We start from the raw sequence: 25,555 nt of genomic DNA on the forward strand, positions 1-25,555 counted from the left end.
TCTTTGCTGCTACCATGTTTTTACATATTAGAACTATATCAGTTGTCTATGTAATGGACATGCAACAGAAAAGTACATGTTAAAAAAAAGATAATGCAGAAGTATTTAAAATTCTTATCACTTTAATAATCATACATAGCAAATGAGGTAAGAGAAAGAGAACAGGTTTCAGCAGAGTTTATAGTAAATAAATGGGGCAGCTACTACTATACTCTGTATGAAAATACTTTAAAATGTATTGTAAATTTTAAAAAGGTCTGACATAAGAAAATAGAGTCCTGACATAAAACAAAATACCAACCTGAACAAATATCAGGACACCAAAAAACATGTTTTTTTCTAGAATAATGCTGATCGTCCCAGTGTTAACACAATTTATTTCTACACACTGAAAGAATAGTATGCTTCTACGAGCATAAATCAACTGGAACTGATACCAAAGTAAACAGATACAGTATGTTTGGCATATGTGACATTTACACAAGCTATAGAAACACTGGCTGAGTGAGCAACAGTAACAATATGTTTTTACCTGGAACTATTCCAGGTAAAAACCATCAAAATGTATGTTAGGGTTAATACTCCGTTGGTCCCCGGGCGCTGTACTGCGGCTGCCCACTGCTCCTAGTGTGTATAGGATGGGTCAAATGCAGAGGACAAATTTCCCCACGGGGATAATAAAATATACAAAATACAAAAAAAGAAAAAATTTGGTTTTTAAGTCACACAAGAATACCAGCTTCCCCTTAGTCACTGCTAGAGATGGGCTAACAATGCTTGGTTAATATGTGAACAATTATAATTTGACTTGAACTTGTTTTACAATATGAATGTTATGTAGAGAAATACGAGCACCCTGTCAAAGTGGTCTAATATAGTGGCATGGCACAGTAACAGGACAAAGAGATTAAAAAGGGAACTCCTGATGATAGATTGTACATTCATTGTCCTTGAAAAGATAAAGAAAAGTGTAACAAGTGTAAGAGTGTCCAAAAACACATGAAAACATTACAAACTTACACAAACTTAAGATATCGCTGTTGCCATGTAAAAACCTTGCAAATCCAATTTTGGTGGTTTTCATGTTTTCACTTCAATTTAAGGATTATGAGGAAATGCTCCGACCTCTTGGGTTTATGAAACCTGAAAACTGACTGGATAATGTAAAATATACAGGCTGTTAGTTCCTGAAAAGCTGACATTTTGGAGATACAAGGTTTTCATCCGACAGTGACAACATGCTCTAGGCCACATGTAGTGTAAAAGAGAAACATTTATCTTGAAATGCAAACATATACTCAAAAGTGTAAAGATAATAAAATACCATAGAAAATATATCCAATATCAGTAGCTTTTCACTGTAATATTTTAGCATGAGTTTATCAAGTTACCACAGCTTCAAGAACTATATATGAATCATGCAGCATAAAGGGGAGACAGTCTAGAGATGGACTGCAGGCTTGCTGCTTTCCATCACTATCAAGTAATGTAACATTTAACTGTAGTGCATTGTGGGATCTGACACACAGTCAGACAGCGCTGGTGGCTGGTGGTTCGTCTCCCTTTGTCCTTTTGATATTTTTAGTGACTTCTTGTTCTGAGTAAAAGTGAGTGGCATGGCGGGCCATCCTCTTGTTGAGGAGCTGGGAGGACAAGGTGCTGTCCTGGATGGAGAAGTCTCTGAAGGACACCTTCCCATCAGGCATCTCATCAGCCAGTCCTGGGTCTCTCACCGGGGGCCTCCACAGCTTGGGGTGGAAGCAGCAGTAGTAGAGCGCTTTGAAGGCCAGACCCAGGAAGTAGGTGGAGGGCAGAGCAGCGAGCAGGACGAAGTCGTACGACTGACTCAGGACCGGGTCTCTGTAGCACCACCAAGTGGCCAGCAGGATTCCTCCGTCTGTCATCATGAAGGAGTGGTAGATGACGCTCCTGCTTCGGGTGCGACCCTCCGCTACGTTGAACCAGCTGAAGTACCAAATGAGACCTACGGTGGCCCGGTAGAGCCACTCCCCGCCGCTGCTGTCCATGAAGTCCGTCTTCTGTCGCCAGACCCAGAACACGAGAACGGTCCACAGCGTCAGGAAGTGGGCGGCGATGTACCTGGGCAGGACAGAGGCGAAGAGGGCAATGGCCGCCACGCGGGGGGCAATCAGCAGCAGGTTCCACAGGAAGTAGACCAAGGAGGAGCCCCAGCCCTGCTTGGCCTTGTCTGGGAGGAAGGAGCGCAGCGAGCGGTGGTAGTCCACCACCATCCAGGCTATGGAAGTGGTTGATGCAGCAACGCTCACACCTACAAAACAGAAGTTGTGCCATCAGTGTAGCAACCAAGAGGAAGTTTGCGGTGTTTGTAGCCTTTCCTTACACCAAACAGTGGTATTCACAACCTCACCTTATGTTCCTCTTTGATTCACAGTGGTTCTCCCTATTTTTGGAGGCCCGATTATCTGATAAAACCTGCAGGGTGAAACAGAGGGGGGCGGTAACTCACACTGTACGGTCCTGGCCTTGTTGGTGTGCAGCATGATGTAGATCATGAGGGTGAGCTGAGGGGCGCTCTCGCAGAAGGTCTCGATGAGCCGCAGCATGCTGAGGTCGTGTGTCAGGTAAACGGCGTACTCCGACCCTTGCTCCTTCCGCCACCACACCCTGAAGCCCTGCCATATGGCAGAGATGTGCCTGCATGGACAAATGTGTTAAAACAGGATATTAAATGGTGCATGTATCTTCAGAGAATGGGACAGCAGAGCTCACATACCAATTGCCACGCAATTATGTAATTTGTTGTGAATAAATTCAATCTGACATGATGTATAAGGGGCCTTTAATAGAGTTGACTCATATCAACCAAGTCCTCAGCTATTATCATAAGGTATTCACTCATTATGTGTGCATTCTATGTATTCAGTTCATTTCTGACACTGGATTTACTTGTTGCCGCACCTGAAAATTATCTTTATGGTTTCTGCACCAGTCAGATGTTATTACATGCTTGCTTGAGCTGCTCTGTGTGAACGTCCACTTTCACATGAATAGGCACACTGAGAAACACCCTGCAGTGAAGATATAGGTATTATGCTGGGGTACACATCTTCAATGAATGACCATTATTTCACTTTGGTCCAGACTTAGGCTTTGTTTGCATCTCCTTTGAATGGGTTTAACCTGTTGCTGAAGGACTTTCCACATCTTGAGAAACTACTATCAGTTAGGCAAGCATTTACAACACAAGAAAATAAGTCTAGGCTGTTTCATTCCATCATCACTGAATAATTTGACCTAGTGATAGCTATTATATCGCTATAATCAATCAATAAATCACCCGATCAATTGATTAAGCCAAAATTATTTTAGTGATATAAACAGATTGAGACTGGTCCCATTATTCAAACATTACATAATAAGCATTTGGCAACAAAAAAAATGGAAAAATGCCTTGAATCCAACAGCATCGGTTCCCACCTGCAGAAGAAGCCGAGCTGCAGCACATGCAGGAGGCAGGAGAGCTGGACTCGGCCGCCGAAGAGGACGGAGTCAGCTGAAGTTTGTGCGCTGAAGCCCTCTAGCTGCCGGTCGTACTGGAACCAGAACCAGCTGAACATCTGGACCACGACCGACGACAGCACCATGAGGCCGACCAGCACCCCGAACCAGAAGAAATCTCCGCGCCAGTAAAACTCGGTGGCCACCCACACGTCCGACCCCCAGTCCAGCAGGAAGGTGCACACTCCGATTACAGAGAAAACAAAGTCGAGCCAAGAATATTTAGAAAAAGTCCCGCAATCCATGGCTGTTTGACCGAGTTAGCTAGCAGGAAGCCAACCTGTTGACGTTAGCTAACACTCAGCTAACCGGTTTCGTGTACCGTTATTTTCCCCCATGCGACTTCTCCTTCTTCAACCCATTGAAAAAAGAAATTTCCTCGATTTTCACATCTGAGCGACAAGATAACCACACCGCATATTAAGGAAACGGTGGATAGCAAGATGCGGAAACTTTTTGTTGTATGAAAGTTTAAAATAACTTCCAGAATCCAGATAGAAGAGCAGGTATGTTTGTAAATGATCAGTGATCAGAAGTTTGTAGTAGCCCCTCCCACCACAACTCAAAGCTGCACGCGGCAGGTCGCAAAATCCGGAGTGGAAAACAATGAACCTACTGTAAAGTCACACAATGTTAAACTTTTTCATGCCAAGGACCCACATATGCACACACATTAGACCCTATTTGACAAGAACTTCATTTTAGAATTTATTTGTCTTTTGTCATTATTTATTATCATGTATCATAAGTGCACCACTGTCATTAAATGGTTACAACCGCAGTGGGATGAAACATACGATCAAAATCTGCTCTGATTGTGCTAACTTCTATTGAATGAAATGACAGTGGAATTAAATTATTATCCACTTTGTGGGCCCTCCCAAGGACCCTGGACTACCATGGTCTGGTAGTGAAATGGTTGATTTCATGGTTGTTTTTTTTAGCGTTATAAATATCAGAACAAACAAAAGGACCCAGGAGGACTCGGGACAGCCATCTAAAGCTTGGGCTCCTGCATCCAAACAGTTGAATAGTTATGGCAGTTACATAGGTATGTTTAATAGTGGAACACCATATCTGTTCATGTTTTGACTCCCTCCCGCCTTTCTTTCAGATCAGATATGAGAGGTTCAGTCAAAATCAACTGTAAAATAGGAGAAAATTGTATTCAATCAACAATAGACAGCGTACTTAATAATGGACAACATGTACAGAGAGAGGCAGAGCGCGGACAGTTCCTGGGTCGTGAAGACACGCCCCTTTTAGCTCGCGACCTATTGTATCAAGGAGGCGCACGTAATTTATGCGTCTTTACAGCCTCGCGCCTCCGTGTGTGCTCTCTTACGGATTTCGCATTCCAGTAGCACACAAGCCGGGGAAATGTCGAGGGTGTATATCGGAAGACTAAGCTATCGAGCTCGGGAAAAGGACGTCGAGAAGTTCTTCAAGGGTTACGGGAAGATACTCGAAGTCGACCTGAAAAACGGGTAACGTTGATAAAGCTAACCGTTGTTCTCGGCGCTAACGTCTGCTTAGGCCGCACCGTGTGTTTTGGGCCTTGGCTGCAGCAGGCCTGGACAGGCACAAGCTGAATTAGCTAATGCTAGCTAACACACGCTTACCATCTATCAACAACAGCCGCTTCAAATATATTTTACATCAAGGTTATAGCTTTGTAAATGTATTTGGTGTGTTTCTGGAAAACTAAAGTGAAGGTTGGCATTTGCTAGCGCTAGCGTAGCAATCACAGCGCTCGAGCTAGGGCTAATGGTTGGCTAACATTATTTTCCCAAATTGTACGTGGCCATGTTAGACACACGCTTGCATGCATTTGCAATGCATTTTAGTACCATTAAGCTAAACTGCTGTAAGTAAATCATACACGTGGTCAGATTTAATGTACTTTATATCGTGCAGACCTTTGTGCCAAAAAGTGGATCCCCTAAAATATTTCCCCCTTGTGTGTCCTTGCCTCGATTTCACGCTAGGGAAGAAAATGGCAAAAAATAATTTCAATTTTTGTGGATTATGTTAATTTACTTAACATATTACTGGATTTTCAAACAGTAAAACAACATTTCAAAATTATTTCATTGGATTACGAATAGTGAACGTACTACACCCCCCCCCCCCCCAAAAAAAAAAACAGATCACGTTTGTTTGATCGTATCATGTTATCGCAAACCACAAGCGTCCGTTGATATACAAGGAACTCACGCTACACATCGTTAATTTACCTGTCACTTATTAACCGTATTTCCCCCATGTAGTGTTCCTTATGCAGTGGCAGCTAATATAGTTTGAATATTTGTGCAAACCTGGTCATAGTTGTATTTAATGTTTCTGAATGCATGCTGTCCAAATCTCTCTGTGACCCAGTCTTAACATGTTCTCCTCCTCTGTGAAGGTATGGGTTTGTTGAATTTGATGACCCCCGAGATGCAGATGATGCTGTGTATGACCTGAACGGCAAGGACTTGTGTGGGGAGAGGGTTATTGTGGAGCACACCAAGGGACCTCGTCGGGATGGAAGCTATGGTGGAAGGAGTAAGTGTACAGTAAAATCTTGTTTTCTTAACATATGAGGAATATCATTCAAGAGGGCTTTCACTCACTACAAAGAATCAGCTATTGGAATTTCTATTGCATAAATTTTTAAGCTTGTCCTTGGTGGCTGATGTGCATTCAATTTACATCCTAGTAATCAGAATGGAAATTGTATGGTCGAAAGTGGATCACCACTCTTCTTCTGGGGTGTAATTGGAAGAATTACTTTAGATAGTCTAACAACTGGTACCTGATCTCCATTACTCATGCCTGAGCTGAGTCCATCCTCCTGTTGGGAAATTAACATGGGTGCCTTTAAGTGCCACCTAGTTGTTTTCTCTGCAGCTTTTGGTTGTTCATATGAAACTACACTCGTCCACACCTCCCCCCCTTCCTAATTTTATCAGTATTTGCCATTGTTCTGGTCTCACTCAGCCTTCCAGGTTTCTGATGGTCTGTTTAACATACAGGTGTGGCACAGTTTCTGGATAGGGCAACTACAGAGCAGCAGATCTGGATTATATTGTCTTGCAAATAGACTGGCAGACAGTGTACGAGCGCCACTTACTGATGCACTTAACAGTTCTTTCAGCATTGAGCAATGGGGGTGAGAGGGGATTTTCTTATCAGTAGATGACACGATTAAATTTGTGTGCACCAGAGCCACCAATGACTTGAAAATATCTTGGGTTTCCATATGCTGGATTGGAAAAATATTTTGGTGAAACCAAGAATACATGGGAATATATGATGGGGAAATTGGCTTGGGATATATTTGCTGATGGAAGAAAATAATTGTCTTGATTTGAATACTGTAAAATTAAAATTTTTATTGTGAAGTATCTTGTAATCTATTGATGTTTTATTCCGTTTTTTATTTTATTTAAAATGATTGTCAATTTAAAGGTAAAGATTTAACAAAGAACCTCAATGTTTTAATTGAAAGAGTCCTTTGCTGACTGCCTGCCCCTATTGCTGGCCATGGTGTCCCCTTTCCAAGAGTGTGGTTTGACCATTCTGGGCCCCTGGGCAGACCAAAAAAGGGAGCCATTGTGAATGAAGACCGCTTTTCCCATTAGGCCCAGGCCGGGTGGTGAGGATGCCATGGGGTTAGGAACAGATGTGGGTTCAGCTCTTATAGGTGCCTGAAAAAAAGAACATGTTTTATAACAGTGAAATGTTTTTAGATATGGTAGCTTAGAAACTTGCTTTAGTTCACCGTAAGTACTTCCTCGGTCAGATATATTTTTGAATTTTGATTTTTTTCCTTTTTATTTAGAGAGTAGGTCTATATTTTTCTTTTTAACCAAAATTTAATCAGTTACAATTGTGTTGTATAGGCCTAGACTTTTTCATTAAAAAGGCTTCGTCGACTTATAGGAAAGATGAGTTAGTTTTCTAAGGAGTTAATGAATTTTGGTTTGATTTTCTTTTTATTTCACTTTTTGTGTAGCTCTTTTTCATCTTTGCTTTTCCCCTTTTTGTTTCCCTTTTCCCAAATTTATATGGACATTGTTGGTAGTGTGTAGCTTGGAGTTTAGTATTATGGCGATGCCTCAGTTGGTCTCCGGTTCTCATTGCTCTTGGTCTTTCCTTATTACCTTGAAAGGTGGATATGGACGCGGGGGAAGAGACAGATACGGCCCACCGACACGGACAGACTATCGGCTCATTGTTGAGAACCTTTCCAGCCGCTGCAGCTGGCAGGACTTGAAGGTATGAAGTCACATTTTTTTAGGCAGTCATAACATGTCAATTTTGTTATCTAAACAAAAGAATTACCAAAAACAATAACAAATACACACATCTGAAGTGTTATCTGATGGATGATCTGCTATTTAGGTCTAAAAAGGTTTAATTTGGAAATGTAATGATTTAGAAATATCACAGCAGTTTCACAAGAGTTCAGAGAGCCTCACGCAATAGTTCTTCAAAAGTGTCTAATTAATATTACTTGAGCTACTTGCGCTAGATTTACATTACCCAATACGGATATGAGGAATACTGTTTGAATAGAAAAAGACAAACACATTCCGCACAGTCAAAGATTAGCCAGAGAAAAATCTAGCCAAGATAAACACACTATTTACAGAAAGGCACAGTGACAAACTTGAAGGTGCAAGTGCAAAAACAAATGATAGAGCACTGATAGCATGAACTGGAGCATTTGCTCTTCAGAATATATCTTTGACTTGCACTTGTGCTGACGGTTAATTCCTTGCACCTGCACCTGAACTTCTTCATAGCTCAACAGCATTCCTCTCTATTGGGTTATGCAGAAAAGACATAACCCATTTTATTATAGTTTTCCATTTTGTGGACACAGTGAAAATACACTGATTCTTACTGCCGCAATGAATCTGATGCATCAAACCAAATTACAGACAGCGTGGGGGGTAAATGAACATGGTTGGAGGTTTTCGGGGTTTCCCAACTGTACATAACAAGTAGGTCTCGACTTGCCCTCTAATTACCATCTTTCTCTCATCAGGACTACATGAGGCAGGCAGGGGAGGTGACATACGCTGACACCAACAAGGGCCGGAGGAACGAGGGGGTGATCGAGTTCAGGCTCTACTCTGACATGAAGCGGGCGCTGGAGAAGCTGGACGGCACGGAGGTGAACGGCAGGAAGATCCGGCTCATCGAAGACCGTCCCGGTGCCAGACGCCGTCGCTCCTATTCCCGCAGTCGCAGCCGTTCCAGGTCAGATACGCCGCTGTAATGTTATCCGACTTACTGATGCGTATAGACGCGTTTCTAAGTATAGCAACGATACCCAAGAGGGCATTTTATTGTGATTATAGGTAGAGTGGTGGTGCCAAGTCATCTATTAAAGTAGCATACATGTGTAAAAAATAAAATATGGGAGAAAACAAAGATCCCTGAGGTCCTTGGTTACCACAAGAGTCGGCCTAGCAACCAATAAAATAAAGCTAGCCATGTTTCATCAAAATCAAGCACAGTTGGAACCCTGACCAAAATGTTTGCTGGCTGAAACTACCTGTTTTCTATAATAATTTCTTAAGCCACGTGTTCTCACTGTATTTTCTCTGTTTCTCCGGGTGGTTCCCAGGTCTCGCTCCAGGAGCCGCAGGTCTCGCAAGAGCCGCAGCCGCAGTGAGAGCAGCAGCCGCTCCCGCTCCCGCTCCAGGTGAGAAGTCCAGCTTCCTGCAGGGAATACAGAGGAATACCACCCAGATCAAGAATTTCTATAGCCTAGGATTGACAGCACTTTTGAACATTAACAGCTTCCCCAAAGTTATAAGACACAGTAGTAAACTGCCTTTTCACTTTTTTCAGGAGAGTGGGCAGTTCACTCACATTTTAAATTTTTACATTTGTTTTATTTATTTCTTTTGATCATTTGAAACCAGAGTAGGGAAGACATAGTAGAGAAAGCTTAGGTGGCCGATCCGATAAAATAATAAAAATGTCAAGTGCAGGAAACGACCAAGGAATGAGTTTTACAGCACCTGGAAACAAACCGGTCTGTTTGATCTAGCTTTGGTTGCCTCGAGTTTTCCATTGAAAATGTTTTAATTTGCTTTGTGATTTTGTCCACAGGGCGGCTTCCCGCTCCCGCAGCCGCTCCCGTAGCAAGAAGAATAAGGCCAAGGGAAAGAAAGAGGATGAGGAGCGCAGTAACGGCGCTCACAAGGGAAAGGAGGGCCGCGGCCGCGACGAAGGACGCAGCCGCAGCAGGAGCCGCAGCAAAAAGAACAAGAAAGAAGGGAAGAGGGGCAGGAAAGAGGAGTCCAGGTCCAGATCTCGCTCTCGCTCCAGATCCCGCTCTAGATCAGGGGTCAAGGATCGCTCCAGGAAATCGGGCTCCAAGGGCCGCGAGCAGGCCAAGAGCGACGAGGAGGGGGGCGCGGCCGAGAGGGGCTCCCGTTCCCGCTCCCGCACCCCCGCCGAGTCCAAACCCAGAGCCAGGTCTAAATCCAAGTCCAAATCCAAATCCCGCTCCCCCTCGCCTGCCAAAGCCCGCTCCCGTTCTCCATCCGCCTCCCGTTCAGAGTCCCGCTCCAAATCCCGCTCCCAGTCTCGTTCTCGCTCCCGTTCTCGATCCTAGTCCCGAGTTGGGACTGTCTGTCATGAGCCCTTATCCCAACGCCCCCCCCTCTCCTCCACTTACATTCCCCAAATCCCTCGACCCTGTCCCTGTCTCTTTTTGTTTTTTGATAACTAGCTGTAGAATACCAGGCACTCTTGCTCGATGTGTCCTTCATGCTCATGCTTCTCCATTTTATTTGACTTTTACTCTACATATTTTTTCATTAGATCTGTCTCTTATGGAGGTGTTTGTAAAATAACAGGGTGCGATCTCAGTTTTATAAGTTTAAATGATTGAATTATGCTATAGTATGTGTCCTAGCCTTTTTATCACACATGTAAAAGCATACTGTTCTTCTGTCAATATGCTGGGTGGGATTGTTATGTTCTAACAACTCCTCACCTTTGTGAAATCCTTGTATCATTTTATTTCAGAATAAAAGTTTGCCTGACTCGATTTGTAGTTAATGGTGGATTTGTATTTATTTTGGTAACTGATTCAGAGGTATTAAGGTAGTTGTACTGCTACATTTTGGATTTGAGTGCTCAAAGAAAATCCAGCTGCCCTCTACATAAACATCTTTGGTAATATAATTGCAAATTATTGCCAGTAAATTGGAGTAGTAGTACATAGCAAAGCCTCCTGAGTGACTGCTCCAAGGTTTCCATTTGTGGATGTTTGAATTGTTCTTAGCTGTTAAGTTTCTAACTGATCTATGGGTATTAAATGTTGTGGAAGCAAATTAATTCAGCACAAACTGTAGTGTATAGTTATTAAATACAACTAATCAAGTTTTAATCCAAGATCTCCCATTTCTCTTAAACCTCCTTGTTCAAGACATACGTGTAGATGTTGAGGTGCAAGTGAGAATGTAATTGAATTGATGCTTAATTACATATATACACAGCCATATCTTTTTCACTCAAGCCAAACTGTAAACTAAGTATTGGGGAGAAAAAAAAAAAAATGGGAATCTTCTGATCCCTAGTCAAGACGCCGTTAAAGTCTCAATGATGTCATTTCCCAACATGGTAACAACCTTCATTTTATCATTTTTAAACAGTTAAAATTAACCACACTGCATCTTGCTGAAATTTGTGTGCTTGTCATCCTTTCGGCAATGATTCCCAAGGTGTGCAAAAACATTGGGAAGTGTAAACAATCCAGAATAAGTGTCACTGAGATTCACACTACCTTTACCCAGAACAGAGGTGTGACAACATCAGTTAATGTAAATATAATAAAAGACGTGTACTTATTGAAAACAGCATTTAGTATAAAATACATTTAATTACAGATATACAAAGTCATCAGAGGAAATGTATCCACAGTCCGTACATTCTCATAATGCTCCATCCATACATTATTGACTAGTACACGTATATCCATATCGAGGTCTACATTGACTTCTTTATATCCTCTCTCTTACTGGAGCTGGTTTCTGTTCAGATTTTTATTGTGTTTCAACTTACTTCAAGTGCTTTTTGTATTTTTTTTTAAAAACAAACCGTTTCACCTCTTTCTGTTAGCATGTAATTCAGTCTTGTCAGTCTTAGTAAACCAGAGGCACGCGTCCTGTTCATCTCCCTGTATCTGTGAGAATGCATGCATAGATCTGCAGGCGAGTAAACAAAGCGGATGGGCTGACAGGTTAGTGGAGATCTGTCTATCCAGACAGTCATGGACCCTTCTCACACAGACTCTCACAATGTCAGTCATCATCGTCGTCCTCCTCAGACGAAGAGCGTGTCACGCCGCCGCTGTCGTCACGGTAACACCGGGCCAGGAGGCGCAGCTGCTCCAGGGCCTCCTGGTAGTCGGCCATCTCGGGCCCCTGGGAGAGGAAGCTGGGCGCCGTGCGGCGGATGTCGAGGGTGCTGGCACCGCGGTGCAGCTCCGACAGCCACGTGCCGAGCGCAGGGCCGGACTGGAGGGACGTCAAGACTGGAGCGGACAAGACTGCTGGGACCGGAGCTGCAGAGACAGACAGGGACAGAGGTTTAAGATGCAACCTGACTCCTAAAGAGGAAACTGAGCTGGGTGCAGAGCAGGCCCAGTAGCATGTAACATGTTACATACTGGAACATACGTTGAACTCCAAACCTTTAGGCTACTCCCTTAACGGGTGCAGACTCATAGACACAAAACTATATAGAAATAATGTCCGCACTCACAAACTACATGTTTTTGACATTATTTGCATATAGTGTAAGTATATGAGTCTGCACTCGTTCAAGTAGCTTAAAGGTTTGGAGATGAGCGCATCTGATTTAATGTTCCAGTATATAACACAAACACAAAGGTGCTGCTCTATGATTTGCAAGTTGAAGTTTCTAAAACCTTTGAATCCACATTTGCGCAAAAAAATGATTTTCAACTACAAAGAATCTGGTTCTCTTTCAGTCAAATCAGTTGGAACAAGGAACATGCCCTCTAATGGGGTGTTTATTCGTACGGAGACAGGAAGCAAAGAATAAAACCAGACCAAGACGACTGATTGGAAGCACACAATTAAAGGTATACAAGTACAGTTAGGGTGTGGTTAGAGAATCTGCAATGAACCAGGAATCTTAAAGTCAGATGCCAGATTCTCTTTTTTCCAGATTTTCTTTTTTTCCCCCCTCAACACAGAACACAACATAATGCGTCCCAATCAAATTACGATACCGGTACCGAAAACATCCAAACAATAGTCAGGTCTGTAGCGAGACCAGAGAGACACCTCTTGGAGAGAAAAGTGGAATCAAGGTGTACTCACAGCCAGGGGGCGGGGCCTGGCTCTGCAAAAAGCCCTGAGCACCGAGGGACTGGCTGAATATCTGTGGGAAAGGCGGAGTCAGCTTGCTGGGGGTGGAAACCAGCTGCAGAGCGCTGTGTGGCCGGGATGGAGAGGAGAGAGCAGAGTCAGTTAGTCGGTTGAAGTCAAGTTTGCTTGTTTGTTATCAGCATGTGTCAGTGTGGGGACTCACAGAGGAGCTGCGGGATAGAAGGATCTGATGTAGGATGCCAGGATGTCTTCCCCACTGTGCAGGCTGTGCAGAGGAGTGGGCGGCTGAGTTCCTGGAGCCAGAGAGCTGGAGGCAGAGATCACAGCATTTCAGCAACATAGTAAAAGAGATGTAATGGGGTTTTTTAAAAATGTGATTTTCAGGCTGATGTTTGGCCTGAGCGTAGTCGAATCCCTTGTGTCTACTAGCCAGGTTCAGCTTGGCTGTCGTGACTTGGTGCGTCTTGATTTGTGTCTCCATTGATTAGTCAACTAGCCAGAGAATGTAATGATTTGCTGATATTGAGTCCATCAGGCACAGCTAGAATCCATATCTAGTTTCAGCACCAGAGAGAGAAAACAGTTAAACAGTTTCATTGTTCTTCATCTTCACCCAACTGCTTATTTTGTGAAACAGACATGGTTGCAATATCACGATCTATTAAAAGAATGCAATGCATTCATGTCATAAATTGTGGCTAGTTTTGGCTTGGTCTGGCCAAGCTGTAAGAGTCACCTAGTTTTATACAATCAATTTAGGGAGACATATGTTGTTAGTTCTAGTGAGTATTATAGCCTCAATATCTAGCTTGCTACCTTGAAAGCATTCCTAGATAAATTTCCTACTTATCAAACTTTGCAGAGATAGAGAAAATGTTCTACAGTATGAATTTCAGTCTTTCAGCTACACTGCTGTTTATATTTTACAATTTGATGGTGAGAAGATAATGAAAAGAGTGATAGGCCATCTTCAGGCGTACTGTGAAATTCTCAAGATCTAACATTTCATTTTCATTTGGGCAAATAAACATGACTCAAAGAGCAGGGTTCATCTAAAGGTGCTTGCTGTGGAAATAAACCTTATTTCAGCAGCACCACATAACACAGCCAGTAATCATTTCCTGGCATCTATACAAAGTTTCAGTAAAAACAACCACAACATGACTGAATAAACATCAGAAAAAGCATATTACAATCAATTTATCCAAAAAGTCTGACCTGACTAGCCTCTGGCCCTCAAATCCCTTGAGCGTCACCAACTGGCCGTAGCATCGGCCGTCGCCGAGTTCCGAGCAAGCCGACAGGGGTTTCCATGGTAACGCATCCGCGCAGACACTCAGGGCGTCGGGGAGAGAGCTGCCGTGCATCATGGGAAAGGGAACGGCACCATAAGCAGCCACCACCTGGAATTCAAATTATCCCGTAAAAACTAAAGGAAACTTGAAGAAAGGCTTATTGTTCCTTTTCCATCCTCCGGTACGGTCTTTCCTGCTGCAGTGGATTTGTTGGATACAGGAGGCAGAGAATCTCATTCAATGCGCCCAGTTATCTGATTGTGTTAAAACATTTGCATTTAAAAGCTACTGATGTGTGTTTAGTGGTCTTAGGCTAATGCTGCATTCACGTCATGTCGAATTTACTGAAAATATGACCTGCCAACTGGGAAAAACTGTTTATCAGCCTCACACAGCCACCCATACATTACAGCGAATCCAGTCCAAGATAATATGAAATTAAAATGATCCATTATATTCACAGTAATCAATCAAGTAAAAGCAGGTAATGTATTCTGCAGTTCATTTATGGTTGATTTCAAATTCAGAAATAAAAATAACTTTGGATACGTGCGTTCCAACGAGTTAAACACGTTCCAAGTTGGAGCAACGTTTCTTCCGACATGACGTGAACGTGGCACGAGCTGACCACATGGACAGACACTGTAGAGCTGATCTGACAGCACGAAGTCACCTTTCTCCCCGATACGGCAAGTGCGTCGGCCACCTGCCACATGGGGACGCTGTTGTGCCTCAGCCTGTAAGGCGCAGAGAGCGAGTCCAGGGCCAGAGCCAGGACCGAGCTGGAGTGGTACCACAGTGACGGCTGGCACAAGGGAAGCACAAAGAGAAACACACACCATTGGACGGACACAATTAGATAGACCACATTTTATATACATTTTCTATACAGGGTTCCCACAGCTTTTCACTGACGAAATTCCAAAACTTTTCCATGACTTCTCCATGACCCCTTTTCAAATTTCCCTAGCCAAAGTTTAATGAGACAGAATTAAAAAGTAACCATCAGTTACACTAACTTTAAGAATTAGTTTGTTTTTCACTTTAAAATCAAGGATTATAATATTATTTTAACCAACAATATGTTCCTCTAACAGGGAAGTCTAGACTGTTTCTGAGCCAGCTACAGCTTTTTGACAGTATTCAAGAAAAAAAACCAAAAATCATTAACTTCACAAATAAAATTTCATGACTTTTCCGTAACTTTTCTCCCTTTTATCATTTTTCATATAAAATTCCATGGCTTTTCCAGGTTTTCCAGGAGTGTGGGAACCCTGTACATATACATATATAGTAGAAGAAAATACAATCAACAGCACCACAAGTATAACATCTTCTAAAAAGTCTAAAAAATCATTTTAGTCTAAGTGAAGGAGTTAAAACATATTTTCCTTTAACCATGCAAGGTGGAAAAGAGCGTGAGTGAGACTCACATCGTACGTCAGGTGGGGGAACGCCGTGTGAGAGGCGGGTCGTCTGCCCAGCCCGCCGCGCAAGGTCAAAGGGCAGAAGAAAGAGCTGTGATTGGCCAGGTGCACCGTCCCTAAGGCGTAGTTTATCAGGTGGTACAGGTCCTTCATTGGAGTCTGATTCAACAGAAACAATGCTGTCAGGACAAAAAATGTGCTTATACATAACTGTGCCTCTAAAGCGATTTTTTCACTCACTGAATTTGGGTGACTGACGGGTGCCATCCCCCAGGTTAGGATGCCTCTCCCGCCGTAAGAGTCCTGCAGCATCTCGGTGACCTTTGACCCCAGGCCTGCAAAGCCGTCGGCCAAGTCGCACAGCACCTGGAAGCCCTGGGAGGAAAACGGGAGGAGAAAGAAGAGGAGGAAGATGAAGGGACGGGGAAGGAAAGAGGGAAGACGAGTCAAGAGCTAATATATGAGTGTTCAGGGACTTAGTGCATGAGCGAATACATTCAAAATTGAAGAAAAATATATAATAAAATAAAAATAATAATCATCTTGATCATTGGGCAGCAACAGACTGAACTCAATCACTGATTTTTGTTAATTCCCCCACAAAAAACAAAACAAAACTGTGTCACCTTTTATGTAATGCTTCCCTGAGAGATTACAGTACAGAAAAGTATTTAAAATAAAAGCAATAAAACAGGAGGAGAGCTGAGGTGTGGCGTTACCTGAAGATAATCACACTCCTCTACGAAGAAGTGCAGTTTGTCCTCCAGCTCCTCCAGCACCGCCCCCTGCAGCAGAGCCTCTCCCTGCCCAAACGCCTCCAGACGATGAGCCTCCCTGGACACACACACACACACACACACACACACACACACACACACACACACACACACACACACACACACACACACACACACACACACACACACACACACACAAAGGTTGTTGAGACTGACTGGTCACTTCAGATCTGTATATGTTATCACTATAAACAATATAAATGATTCATGGTTTGATTGGCAGGCTTCATTCAAAAACGAAACACATGCAAATCGATCCTATAAACATGAATATTTTGTGAGCAAATGTCTTAAGATGACTCATAATATTAGTAGTAACCAATAATATCTTTATATCTCTTCCTTATATTTACTTTTTTATTATGTTCTCTGATCCTTTTATGTGTTATTTTATTCTGTCTTACTGCTGTATTTTGTACTTGCTTTATGAAGCACTTTTTGTAACACTGTTAAAAAGGTGCTATACAAATAAAGTTTTTTATTATTATAATGTGCTTTACTTTCTTCATTTTGTAGAAGAGTAACTGAAATTTTCCAGTGAAACTCTGCATTTCAATATTAATCAGTCTTCAGTGGTGGAACATAATCCCACAAATAACCCTGTCAACCCCAAAACTTCCCCACATTTCCCCCAACAAAGTGTAGTAAATGTGGTGCGGCTCTTCACCCGTCGTGGTTGTACTGGTGGATGACGGAGATGGTGCGGGGGTGCAGGTGGATTCTGAGGAAGTCCGACCAAACCCTGACGCTGCCCTCCAGCCTGTAGCCCTTCTGGACACGATCCAGGCGGCTGTTCACCGTCTCCACACTCACCGAACCTGCCAACGGGAGAGTTTTCAGAGCCTGACAGATGAGCGAGTGGCTACTGCTGTGCTTAACTATATTTTGTTAATCGATAATAATAGTTAATGAGGAGTCTAAACGAGAACCTGACATGTTTAGTCAGGTTTTGTTTACCTGAGCGCTGAGGTGGGGAGCTGGAGGCAAAATCAGCAAAATCATCGGCCAATATCTCCCCCTTCTGGAGACAAAGAGAGCTGTCAGGATGAGGCACTAATATGAGGAGGTTTCCATCAAGCTGCAGTACTACGCACGTATCAATGTGCCAAATGTACCAATGATACCAAATGCTTGGCATCAATGTCTCAAGACAATACTGGAAAATATGAAGTCATCAGTTTCCTGCCGGCCCTAAATACTCACATCCAGCTTGTCCAGATCTTGGAGGAAGAAGTTCTTGGTCGGAGGACTTTCTTCATGCATCATGATGTCTCCCTCCCTGCCAGATACAGCACAGTTTCATATACACCAGACATTAGGCACATAGACACTAGGCGCACAATCAACACTTCTGGGTCCAACACATATTTTTATATTAATAGGAGAGAAAAACTAGTGATATCTGATATATCCACTGATAAGGGGTTTGGTTCGTTACATAAAATAAAGACAATTCCTTCAAATTTAGCTCTCAACACAGGAATTGAGACTAAAATTGATTGCTAATGAATGTATTTCGCCAAAGTGCGTCGCATGGAGCAGAAGGCAACGAGCAAACACCAGAATTTGCTGTGACCTAAACATGCTTGTATTTTCTGACAAAGAGCCAGGTGCTGACAGAAAATATTCCAATAAGGACATACTGTACCTGTGAACAGCCAATGTCTAAAAAAAAACACCTAAAAAGACACACACACACGCATGTACGCACATACACACACCCTGTTATTTACCATGTGAAAGTGGTGGTGTCTTTGTCAGTCTCATACAGACTTCCCTGTTGCCGTAGAGTCTGAAGGCTTCCTGTTACAGAGACAGATTGAGAGGCAAACAGAGAGAACAGGTGTCATACAGTGTGATGTTAGACTGGGTGGAATAAAGGCTCCTAACACCATGTAGTAGAATCAAATGAGAACCAGAGGAGGAAAGGGACAGATATTTAGGAATGACAAACATGACAAGCTTACCAAGCTTCACACATGTCAACATCATCGTATGAAACTGTGTTAATGTCAGCGATTGACAAACAAAATCTTAGATGACAGGATTAAACTAGGACTAAAACCAGCAACAGCACAGAGGATGTTTTTGCCCTGTACAAAATCATGTTAAGTTACCCTTGAGATCCATGGCGATGAGGCGCGGAGTGTAAGTGACGTGGCCGCCCAGCGTCTGTCCCTCTCGAAACACAACATCGCTCTGGATCTCACTTGGGGGCAACTCAGGGTCGTACGACAAGGAGGCATCCTGAAAAACAAAGACAACACAGTGAGTGTGAGTTAAAAAAGGCATCCATCTCCATTTAAGTGGCAGAGTCTATATAATATCAAAGATGTAGGAAATAAGAAGATTCCCCTCCATCTATTACAGCCAATAGTAACGGAAGATCTCACACATGTTCACATCTACAAACATTGAGAGTGACAAATTGCCACCTGCCAAATGCTGGTAAATTTTAGCTGTGGCTGTAAAAGTTATGGCACTCTGGCAGGTAACCAAACCAACCATTATTTAGAGGTCCCAGGTCTTTCCCAAAAACCGAATTGGCTGGTAATAGTTAAATAGTTAAAGTGACTAGTGAACTTTGGGATTTTGTGTACAACAACAAAATCATTTGACAATTTGCGATTGAAGTATGAAGCTCAACTCCAAGTTTAAATTTGACCTCTGTTGCTTGAGCCTGCTGAAAAAAGAAAGACATTGGACTATACAAATACTAGTGCACAACATTTTTATTCAATATCCTTACTATTCCTGTAGATATTATGTGCAAGCCATGTGGAATGGCACATAACAAGTAATAGTGTTTTAAAACCAGTTAACATGCACAAGTATTGCTAACAAATGCTAACTCTGCATAAATGTCCTATGAGGGCGTTTTCCAGTCCCATACAGGGAAGAACACAACAAGCATTCATGTCATTATGGTCTAACACAGTCCAGTCAACACCTGTAAACACGACCAGCTCTCCCAAAGCCAGAAACCACAGAACCAGCAGACTAGATCAACCTGTGAGGTGGTTAAGATGTTAATCGGGGTCTAGTTTTTATTTTAGAGACAGACTGCTCCATTCTGGAGTTGGATGCTGGAAGGATGCACAGTCTCTACATCAATCTGTTGTTACATTGAATAATATGGTATGTGCCTTATTTAGCGATACATCTGCCAGTTACACATCTTGTGCTCAAGACTCTTTGCCAATTTGCATCATCGGTCTAAAAAAGGAGATTTCCTGACCATACAGTCATGTCATTGTTTATCCATGTGATGACTAGCAGACTTGGCCTGCTAGCTAACGTTTACTGTCTGCTAACCCCCACGTTTGCTAGCTTAGCTGTGTCGTGTCCATCTCAGTCTGTTAAAACAAACCCTGCACATACATTCCCACTGCTAGCTAAACCGACAGATAATGCAGAAAAAACCAAGCAAGCTCTAAAGTTTGAAAACACATGCAAGCTAGCTAGCGTTAGCCTAAACTATCCTCACCTGTAAATTCCACCAGTGCGTCCCCACAAAGTTTGAATAGTGTCCCAACTGAAGAGTGACGACTTCTCTACAAAGGCTGCTCATCGTGAGGGGAATTAACAGTCCGGATAAAATGTAAATATCTCTTCTTTGAGCATGATGAACATATTTTGAAATGACAACACTGAACAGCGTCTACCTAATACAACAACTGTCCCGGATGTAAACTAATAATCTCCGGGCTTCCATTGGTTGAAACAAACTATGAAGTAATATTATTGGCTGTGCAAACGACGTCATCGTAATAGTTCGGTTTCACCGTGCCATAGCTTTCACGTGCGGCGCACAGCGCTCTCGTTGGTTGACTGAAGCAAAGATAATATATGAAGCAGGATATTTCAAACCATATTGCAGCCAAGGAGGTCCTATCCATAAGCCTGTGGAAACTCTTGTCCACTAGTCCTGATCATCTTGCACTTTCTAATGCTATTTCCAATGCACACAGAAGCTAATTTATTCACTATTGAGTCATTTCTTTCCCCGACATTAAACATTACACTGTTTGACTACATCGATCAGCAAATCAGAGTCTCTCAGATGAAAAGGGGACAACGGGAATAACAGACGTAGGCAGAAGTGAAACCTCTCACTTCGTCTTGATGCTCAGATTACAGCAGTAGAACTTTGAGACAAGCAATTAATGCAAAATACGCGCTATATAAAAACTATACCATAAATATGTGGGTCAACACTGGCCTCAAGGAGCTGCTGACCCAAAAAGAATTTCACTAGTCTGGGTTTCAATGGAGAGTTTTAGTGTCCCATGATGGTCTGAATGCTGTTTCAGGACAAGTGTAAAATTCTGGGCGGAAAGTCGGAAACACTGAATACTTGTAATTTTTTTGGCATGAAAATGGTTAAATTTAAAGATATTGAACAAATATATATCGAACTCCCCAGCAGCACTCAACAAGGACCAGAGCCCTGGCCACAACTGAATGATACAGTGAAAAATTAATAAACCCCTGCACTACTGAAACATGTTTTTTAGTGTGCAGCTGGCAAGTGCAGGGGAAAACACTATTGCAAAGTATTGATTCTTTCCGCACACCAAATACAAAAGTTCCTTTATTTTACATGAGATAAAGGAGACTTTTTTCTACAGACTTTTTTTAAAAATGATTATTATCTTTCAAAAAATAGGTAAGTAAGGGTAATAATAAAAATAGAAATATTACTCCAGTATAGGAACGAACCTCTATAACTGATTTATTTATTCTTTGAAGTCAATTTTTTGCCTCCCAACTGTCTCTGCCAAATTGGATTGAGAGGAGAGGAAGGGGGAGGGGAGGAAGAAGGGGAGGAAGAAGGGGGGGAAGAAGGGGAGGGAAGGGGGGGGTTCCCCAGTTTCCGGTCCGCTCCTGCTCCTCCTGCAGGAAAACAACACTGTAAGCATGCGACATCAGATATTCACACAAATGACATTTAATATGCAAGTGACTCTTGTTACACCGGAGCTGGCCGTGGAAATCCTGAGGATCATCCAGCGTCTGGTCCTTATTCATGAAAGCGGTAAGAATAAAGTCTACACAGGCGGTCTAGCCTACAAAACAATAGAGGACGGGATCTTTGTTTGTTTCAAGTTTTTTGTCAGTAGGTGTTCAAAGCAAATCACCGGTGTTTGTGATAGCGTACGATATTTGACTTTATTTTGTAGATTTGTGTGCGTCAACGCGATTGAAGTCAGTAATTGATAAGCATGTGCATGCATGAATGTTGCCATCTCTACACACACTGAGTTGTGATGAATAACATATTACCAAATCTGCTATTGGTGACCATATGAATATTATGTGTTGAACCATAACATCTAGAGGTGACCATTTTCATGTTTGCACTTTCACTTGTCTTCTCCTCCCAGTGTCAACCCAATTAGCCAATTAGCCTATCCACTACGTTGTATCCTGAGGTAATAACACATATTGTAGGCCGCAACTACCCAAAGCGTCGTTTTCTTTCCAGAAGCTTGTCGTCTATAATTTGCAGATTGTCTCCATTTGTACAGCATCAGTCTTTGGGTCAATTGTCCAATTTTGAAAATAGATTACAGCAGATCAAATGAAAGCAACACAATTAGGCTTTCAGTTTTATTTTATTTTATTTTATTGTTACCTCTTTCTCTTTATACATTGAGAACATTGAAGTCATGTCTTAAAAACCACTAAACCAAACTGCTATATTAACCCGTCAGGAACTGTAAAGTGGTGCAAAAGCTCTCATCTAGCAATATAACAAAGGCCAAAATCAGTTTAATCCAAACCTTCATGCCGCACATTCTGCATGACCAACTGACACAATAGTATTCAGCTATCAAGCTATACCAAAACAAGATTTTTTTGCAATTAGACATTTGTTTCCAGTGTAATTTGTGGGATATGTAGCCTAACATGTCAGATCTAGGCAAGTTTTCTGTAAAGCCATAATCCCTTTTTCCAATAAGTGATGTAGGATTTAGTTTTGCAGCTTCTTGTCAACTACTTCAAAACATGTTCTACTGTTTGATATAGTGTTGACATCAGCTGTCATTGTAATTGCACACTAATGGTGTGTAGTTCATTTCAGGTTTTTATGACCACAGATGTTTGTTGTTTGGATTATGCAAGGAAATATTATTCTTTTAGAGATAATATATTCTCTTCTTTTTTATTTTGTGATATTAGGTAGAAACCCCGTCCTCTAATGGTAGGGAGATGGGACAGCAGTGGTGAGAGCGGCCGCTTCGACCTCCGTTTGGCTGAGACTGACGCAGACGGGACTGTTGATGAGAAGAGAATCAGGAAAGACGAGAGAAAGGACCACATCACTACAGTCCAACAGGCGGCCTCAGCAGTAACTCCACCTCTGAAAATGACTGAACCAAAGGTGGGTCATCTCCAGTTGAATATCAGCAGCAGTTCACGGGGGCAGATTTCATTCATAACACTGATGTAGCTTTGTTTTTGCTTTTTTCATTTAACAGCAGATTTAAATAGCTGAAGAGAGCAGGTTTCCGAGCGAGGCAGACCACGAGGAGAGAAACGCCGACAAACACGGGCTTCGTCTGAACATCCACTCTCGAGGTCTAGAGGTCACTGCTGCAGAGAAACTGACAAATACTAAAAGACAAGACGCAGGGAGTAGAGGTTATGTAGTCATGGATACAGGTGGAGAAGCGTCGACTCTTAAGGAAGGCATGGAGGATTTTTTGCCTCTTAGCACAAAGAAAAAGTACAAGAAAGGAGATGCAATCTGCTCCAATAAAGTTGTCGAACCAAGGCAGCTTATGTTCCAGCATCCTCTGAATGACGAAACACACAGACAAGCCGTGGATGACAGAAGTGATATAAATTCTTCCCATCAGGCTGCACCAGTTGTAGAGAACAAGGAAGAGAATATGTCATACAGCTCAGTTCTTCATCAAATGCAGCAGCAGCAGAGGCTCAAACCTGGCCGGCGCTGCAAGAAGAAAACTCTCATGAAAATGGCTAAACTCTTTGTAATTGCTCAAGGATGGGATTCAGAAGCCACAGAAGCGTCAAAAGGGAAATCCTCAAATGGCCGTTTGGTAGAATGTGAACCATCAGTTTCTCCAGTTACCTCTCAAAGTGACATAATTAATGAAACTAATTCTGTCAAAGGCAGAGAGAACGGCTGTGACAAAGAAACTGTACTTCCAACTAATTCAGCAGACGTGATTTCTTCAACAGCAGCAAAGACTGTCGAAGAATTGAGCAAAACATGCAAAGGAAAAAGGAATCCTTCAACCAGCAAAAAGAAAGCAAGAAAAGAATCAAACATATCAGCAGCAACAGAAAGAGACTGTAGCACTTCCACTAATTTGCTAGATGTTCCTGTTTCGGCACAAGAAGCCCCATTGCTTTCCAGGCCGATAACAGCATCAGAAGTACAGAGGGAATCAAAGAAAATGAGCTCAGTGGCTTTCAAAGAAGATAATAAAAGTGATTTAACTGGAAATAGCCCAGCAGCAATGTCTGATTTAGACGTATGTAAAACTCAAACCTCTAAGCAGAAGAAAAAGTCACGCAGAGATCCAAAAGACAGAGGCAAAAAGAGCATTAAACAAACATTTTCACCTCAGATATCAGCAGATTGTAATGATGTGACGATACCACAGTCTGTCACAGAAGGTTTGTTGGGGTCAGCTGTCACTCAGACGGACGACAACAAGGCAGCGGCGTTCACAACAGTAACTGAGCGCACAACAGCTGCAGAAATACACAACAAGGACCCATCTGGAGCGAAGAGCATTGCAGAGGTGCTGAAACTGAAGAAGAAACCTGGGCGACCGTTCAAGAAAAAGACTTTGATGTCGATGGCTAAGCTGCTGGCTATAGTTCAGGAGGGGGAAATAAACAGTGACAGTAACGGGGATGTACTGTTTTCCCAGCAGCCCCATCTGTCTCAGGCTTCACCCAAAGTAAAGAAAAGGAAGAAGGAGACAGAAATCACAGCATCGACTTCATCAACGATCCCTGCGAGAAGATCAGCCCGAACACAGTGTCGCAGCCCAAAATTAAAGTCCGCTGTGGAATATATGAACAGCCCTCCACACATATCTTCTGAAACTATATCATTAGATTCATCAAGACCTATTGAATCCATCATCAAGTCAGAAGACTCAGCAGGTGCCTCTTTATTAGTTTCCCCCAGTGATGAGGTGTCAGTTAAAACCGAAAACCAGGACTTTGCCACAGAAAATGTTAAAGAAAAAATTAGATCTCGAAAGAAAAACGCAAAGTCGAGTTTGTGTTCACCAGACTCCGCAACAGAGCAGTCACTCCCTCCATCTGCGGAGAATGACCCGACCAAGACCATAAAGAAAGATAAGAAAAAGAGAATCACTGCATCTAAATCGGAATGCAAACGGGATCAAAGCGCTGTGCATTTGCTCTCAACAAATGGAATTTCCCAGAGAAAACAAACCAAAACAGCTCATGATAAAGTAGATACCGTCATTTCAAAACCACGAAAACCTGCTGCTAAAAATAAGAAATGCAAAGAAGAAGCTATTGATGTGCCGTTATCTTGTCAAACAGCTTCCTCTGTTTCATTTTGTGATTACGGAGCGATGAATCACAGTGCGTCTTCTGATTTGTTCCTGCAGACATCACACATTAAGACTGAACCGGCCTGTGAACCGGTGACACCGACATTACCTAACAACAGTGATTCAAAGGCAAGCAGACGACAAAAGAGGAAAACTAAGAATGCATCTGCAGTAGCTTCAAATGCCCCTATTAAAGAAAAAAGTGGAGATCTTGATGTGCAGTCTGTGGAGAAACAAGTGGAGGAGGAAACATCCAGGACTAAGGATCCTGAGAAACCACCGAAAGGGAAACGTCAAAGAAAAAGTAAAAAAGAAAGAACAGAGAAGGAAAAGGCCAGTAAAGAGCAAACTATAAATCCTGATTTGGATGAGAAGTGTGAGCCTGGTTTTCCTCTGACAGAGGTAAAGAAAGAATCAGATGAGAGTCATGTCACACCCATAAAAACAACAAAACCATGCAGGAAAAGGAAACTCCCTAGTAAAGACATGGAAAATGCTAAGAAACCCGCTACACTGACTTCTGTTCATGGTATCGGAGAGGAACATAGATGT

At 42.5% G+C, this 25,555-nt stretch overlaps 3 protein-coding genes across 5 annotated transcripts; 1 reads left to right on the forward strand and 2 right to left on the reverse strand.

Moving 5' to 3' along the window:
• Positions 1-1,529: 1,529 nt before the first annotated feature.
• On the reverse strand, positions 1,530-3,785 carry xkr8.3 (XK related 8, tandem duplicate 3). The gene is made up of 3 exons (XM_078290178.1): positions 3,460-3,785; positions 2,489-2,676; positions 1,530-2,257 (listed from the first exon to the last, which is right to left on the reverse strand). Exons 1-3 carry the CDS (start codon positions 3,783-3,785, stop codon positions 1,530-1,532), a joined length of 1,242 nt encoding a protein of 413 aa, XP_078146304.1.
• Positions 3,786-4,873: 1,088 nt separating this feature from the next.
• Positions 4,874-10,600, forward strand: srsf4 (serine and arginine rich splicing factor 4). Of its 3 annotated transcripts, none has more exons than XM_071894987.2 (6): positions 4,874-5,027; positions 5,948-6,087; positions 7,697-7,803; positions 8,579-8,793; positions 9,164-9,241; positions 9,655-10,600. In XM_071894987.2, exons 1-6 carry the CDS (start codon positions 4,921-4,923, stop codon positions 10,160-10,162), a joined length of 1,155 nt encoding a protein of 384 aa, XP_071751088.1. In that variant the 5' UTR covers positions 4,874-4,920; the 3' UTR covers positions 10,163-10,600. The 3 variants fall into 3 exon arrangements, with proteins under 3 accessions (XP_071751088.1, XP_078146281.1, XP_071751090.1); XM_078290155.1 differs by lacking the exon at positions 4,874-5,027 and adding an exon at positions 7,034-7,228 and having other exon boundaries at positions 5,950-6,087; XM_071894989.2 differs by lacking the exon at positions 4,874-5,027 and adding an exon at positions 7,034-7,180 and having other exon boundaries at positions 5,950-6,087.
• An 820-nt stretch (positions 10,601-11,420) lies between these two features.
• msto1 (misato mitochondrial distribution and morphology regulator 1) lies at positions 11,421-20,085 on the reverse strand. Its single transcript, XM_071894993.2, has 14 exons — positions 19,918-20,085; positions 18,548-18,677; positions 18,164-18,233; positions 17,634-17,709; positions 17,388-17,451; positions 17,098-17,248; positions 16,353-16,467; positions 15,874-16,008; positions 15,640-15,792; positions 14,880-15,011; positions 14,130-14,314; positions 13,114-13,218; positions 12,903-13,015; positions 11,421-12,118 (listed from the first exon to the last, which is right to left on the reverse strand). Exons 1-14 carry the CDS (start codon positions 19,999-20,001, stop codon positions 11,856-11,858), a joined length of 1,776 nt encoding a protein of 591 aa, XP_071751094.2. The 5' UTR covers positions 20,002-20,085; the 3' UTR covers positions 11,421-11,855.
• Positions 20,086-25,555: the final 5,470 nt, after the last annotated feature.

The sequence above is a fragment of the Centroberyx gerrardi genome, chromosome 19, assembly GCF_048128805.1.
Source record: "Centroberyx gerrardi isolate f3 chromosome 19, fCenGer3.hap1.cur.20231027, whole genome shotgun sequence".
Taxonomy (NCBI): Eukaryota; Metazoa; Chordata; class Actinopteri; order Beryciformes; family Berycidae; genus Centroberyx; species Centroberyx gerrardi.

Bases quoted from the DNA above. Each gene is read 5' to 3' on its own strand.
- srsf4 (XM_071894987.2), top strand. From the start codon at position 4,921: ATGTCGAGGGTGTATATCGGAAGACTAAGCTATCGAGCTCGGGAAAAG. The intron at 5,028-5,947 runs GTAACGTTGATA...TCCTCTGTGAAG, and splicing joins GAAGTCGACCTGAAAAACGG to GTATGGGTTTGTTGAATTTG. The intron at 9,242-9,654 runs GTGAGAAGTCCA...TTTTGTCCACAG, and splicing joins CGCTCCCGCTCCCGCTCCAG to GGCGGCTTCCCGCTCCCGCA.
- msto1 (XM_071894993.2), bottom strand. From the start codon at position 20,001: ATGAGCAGCCTTTGTAGAGAAGTCGTCACTCTTCAGTTGGGACACTAT. The intron at 18,234-18,547 runs GTAACTTAACAT...TCTCTGTAACAG, and splicing joins CATCGCCATGGATCTCAAGG to GAAGCCTTCAGACTCTACGG. The intron at 17,249-17,387 runs GTAAACAAAACC...TCCCGTTGGCAG, and splicing joins CTCCCCACCTCAGCGCTCAG to GTTCGGTGAGTGTGGAGACG.
- xkr8.3 (XM_078290178.1), bottom strand. From the start codon at position 3,785: ATGGATTGCGGGACTTTTTCTAAATATTCTTGGCTCGACTTTGTTTTC. The intron at 2,677-3,459 runs GTGGGAACCGAT...TTGTCCATGCAG, and splicing joins CAGCTCGGCTTCTTCTGCAG to GCACATCTCTGCCATATGGC. The intron at 2,258-2,488 runs GTGAGTTACCGC...CCACTTCCATAG, and splicing joins CAAGGCCAGGACCGTACAGT to CCTGGATGGTGGTGGACTAC.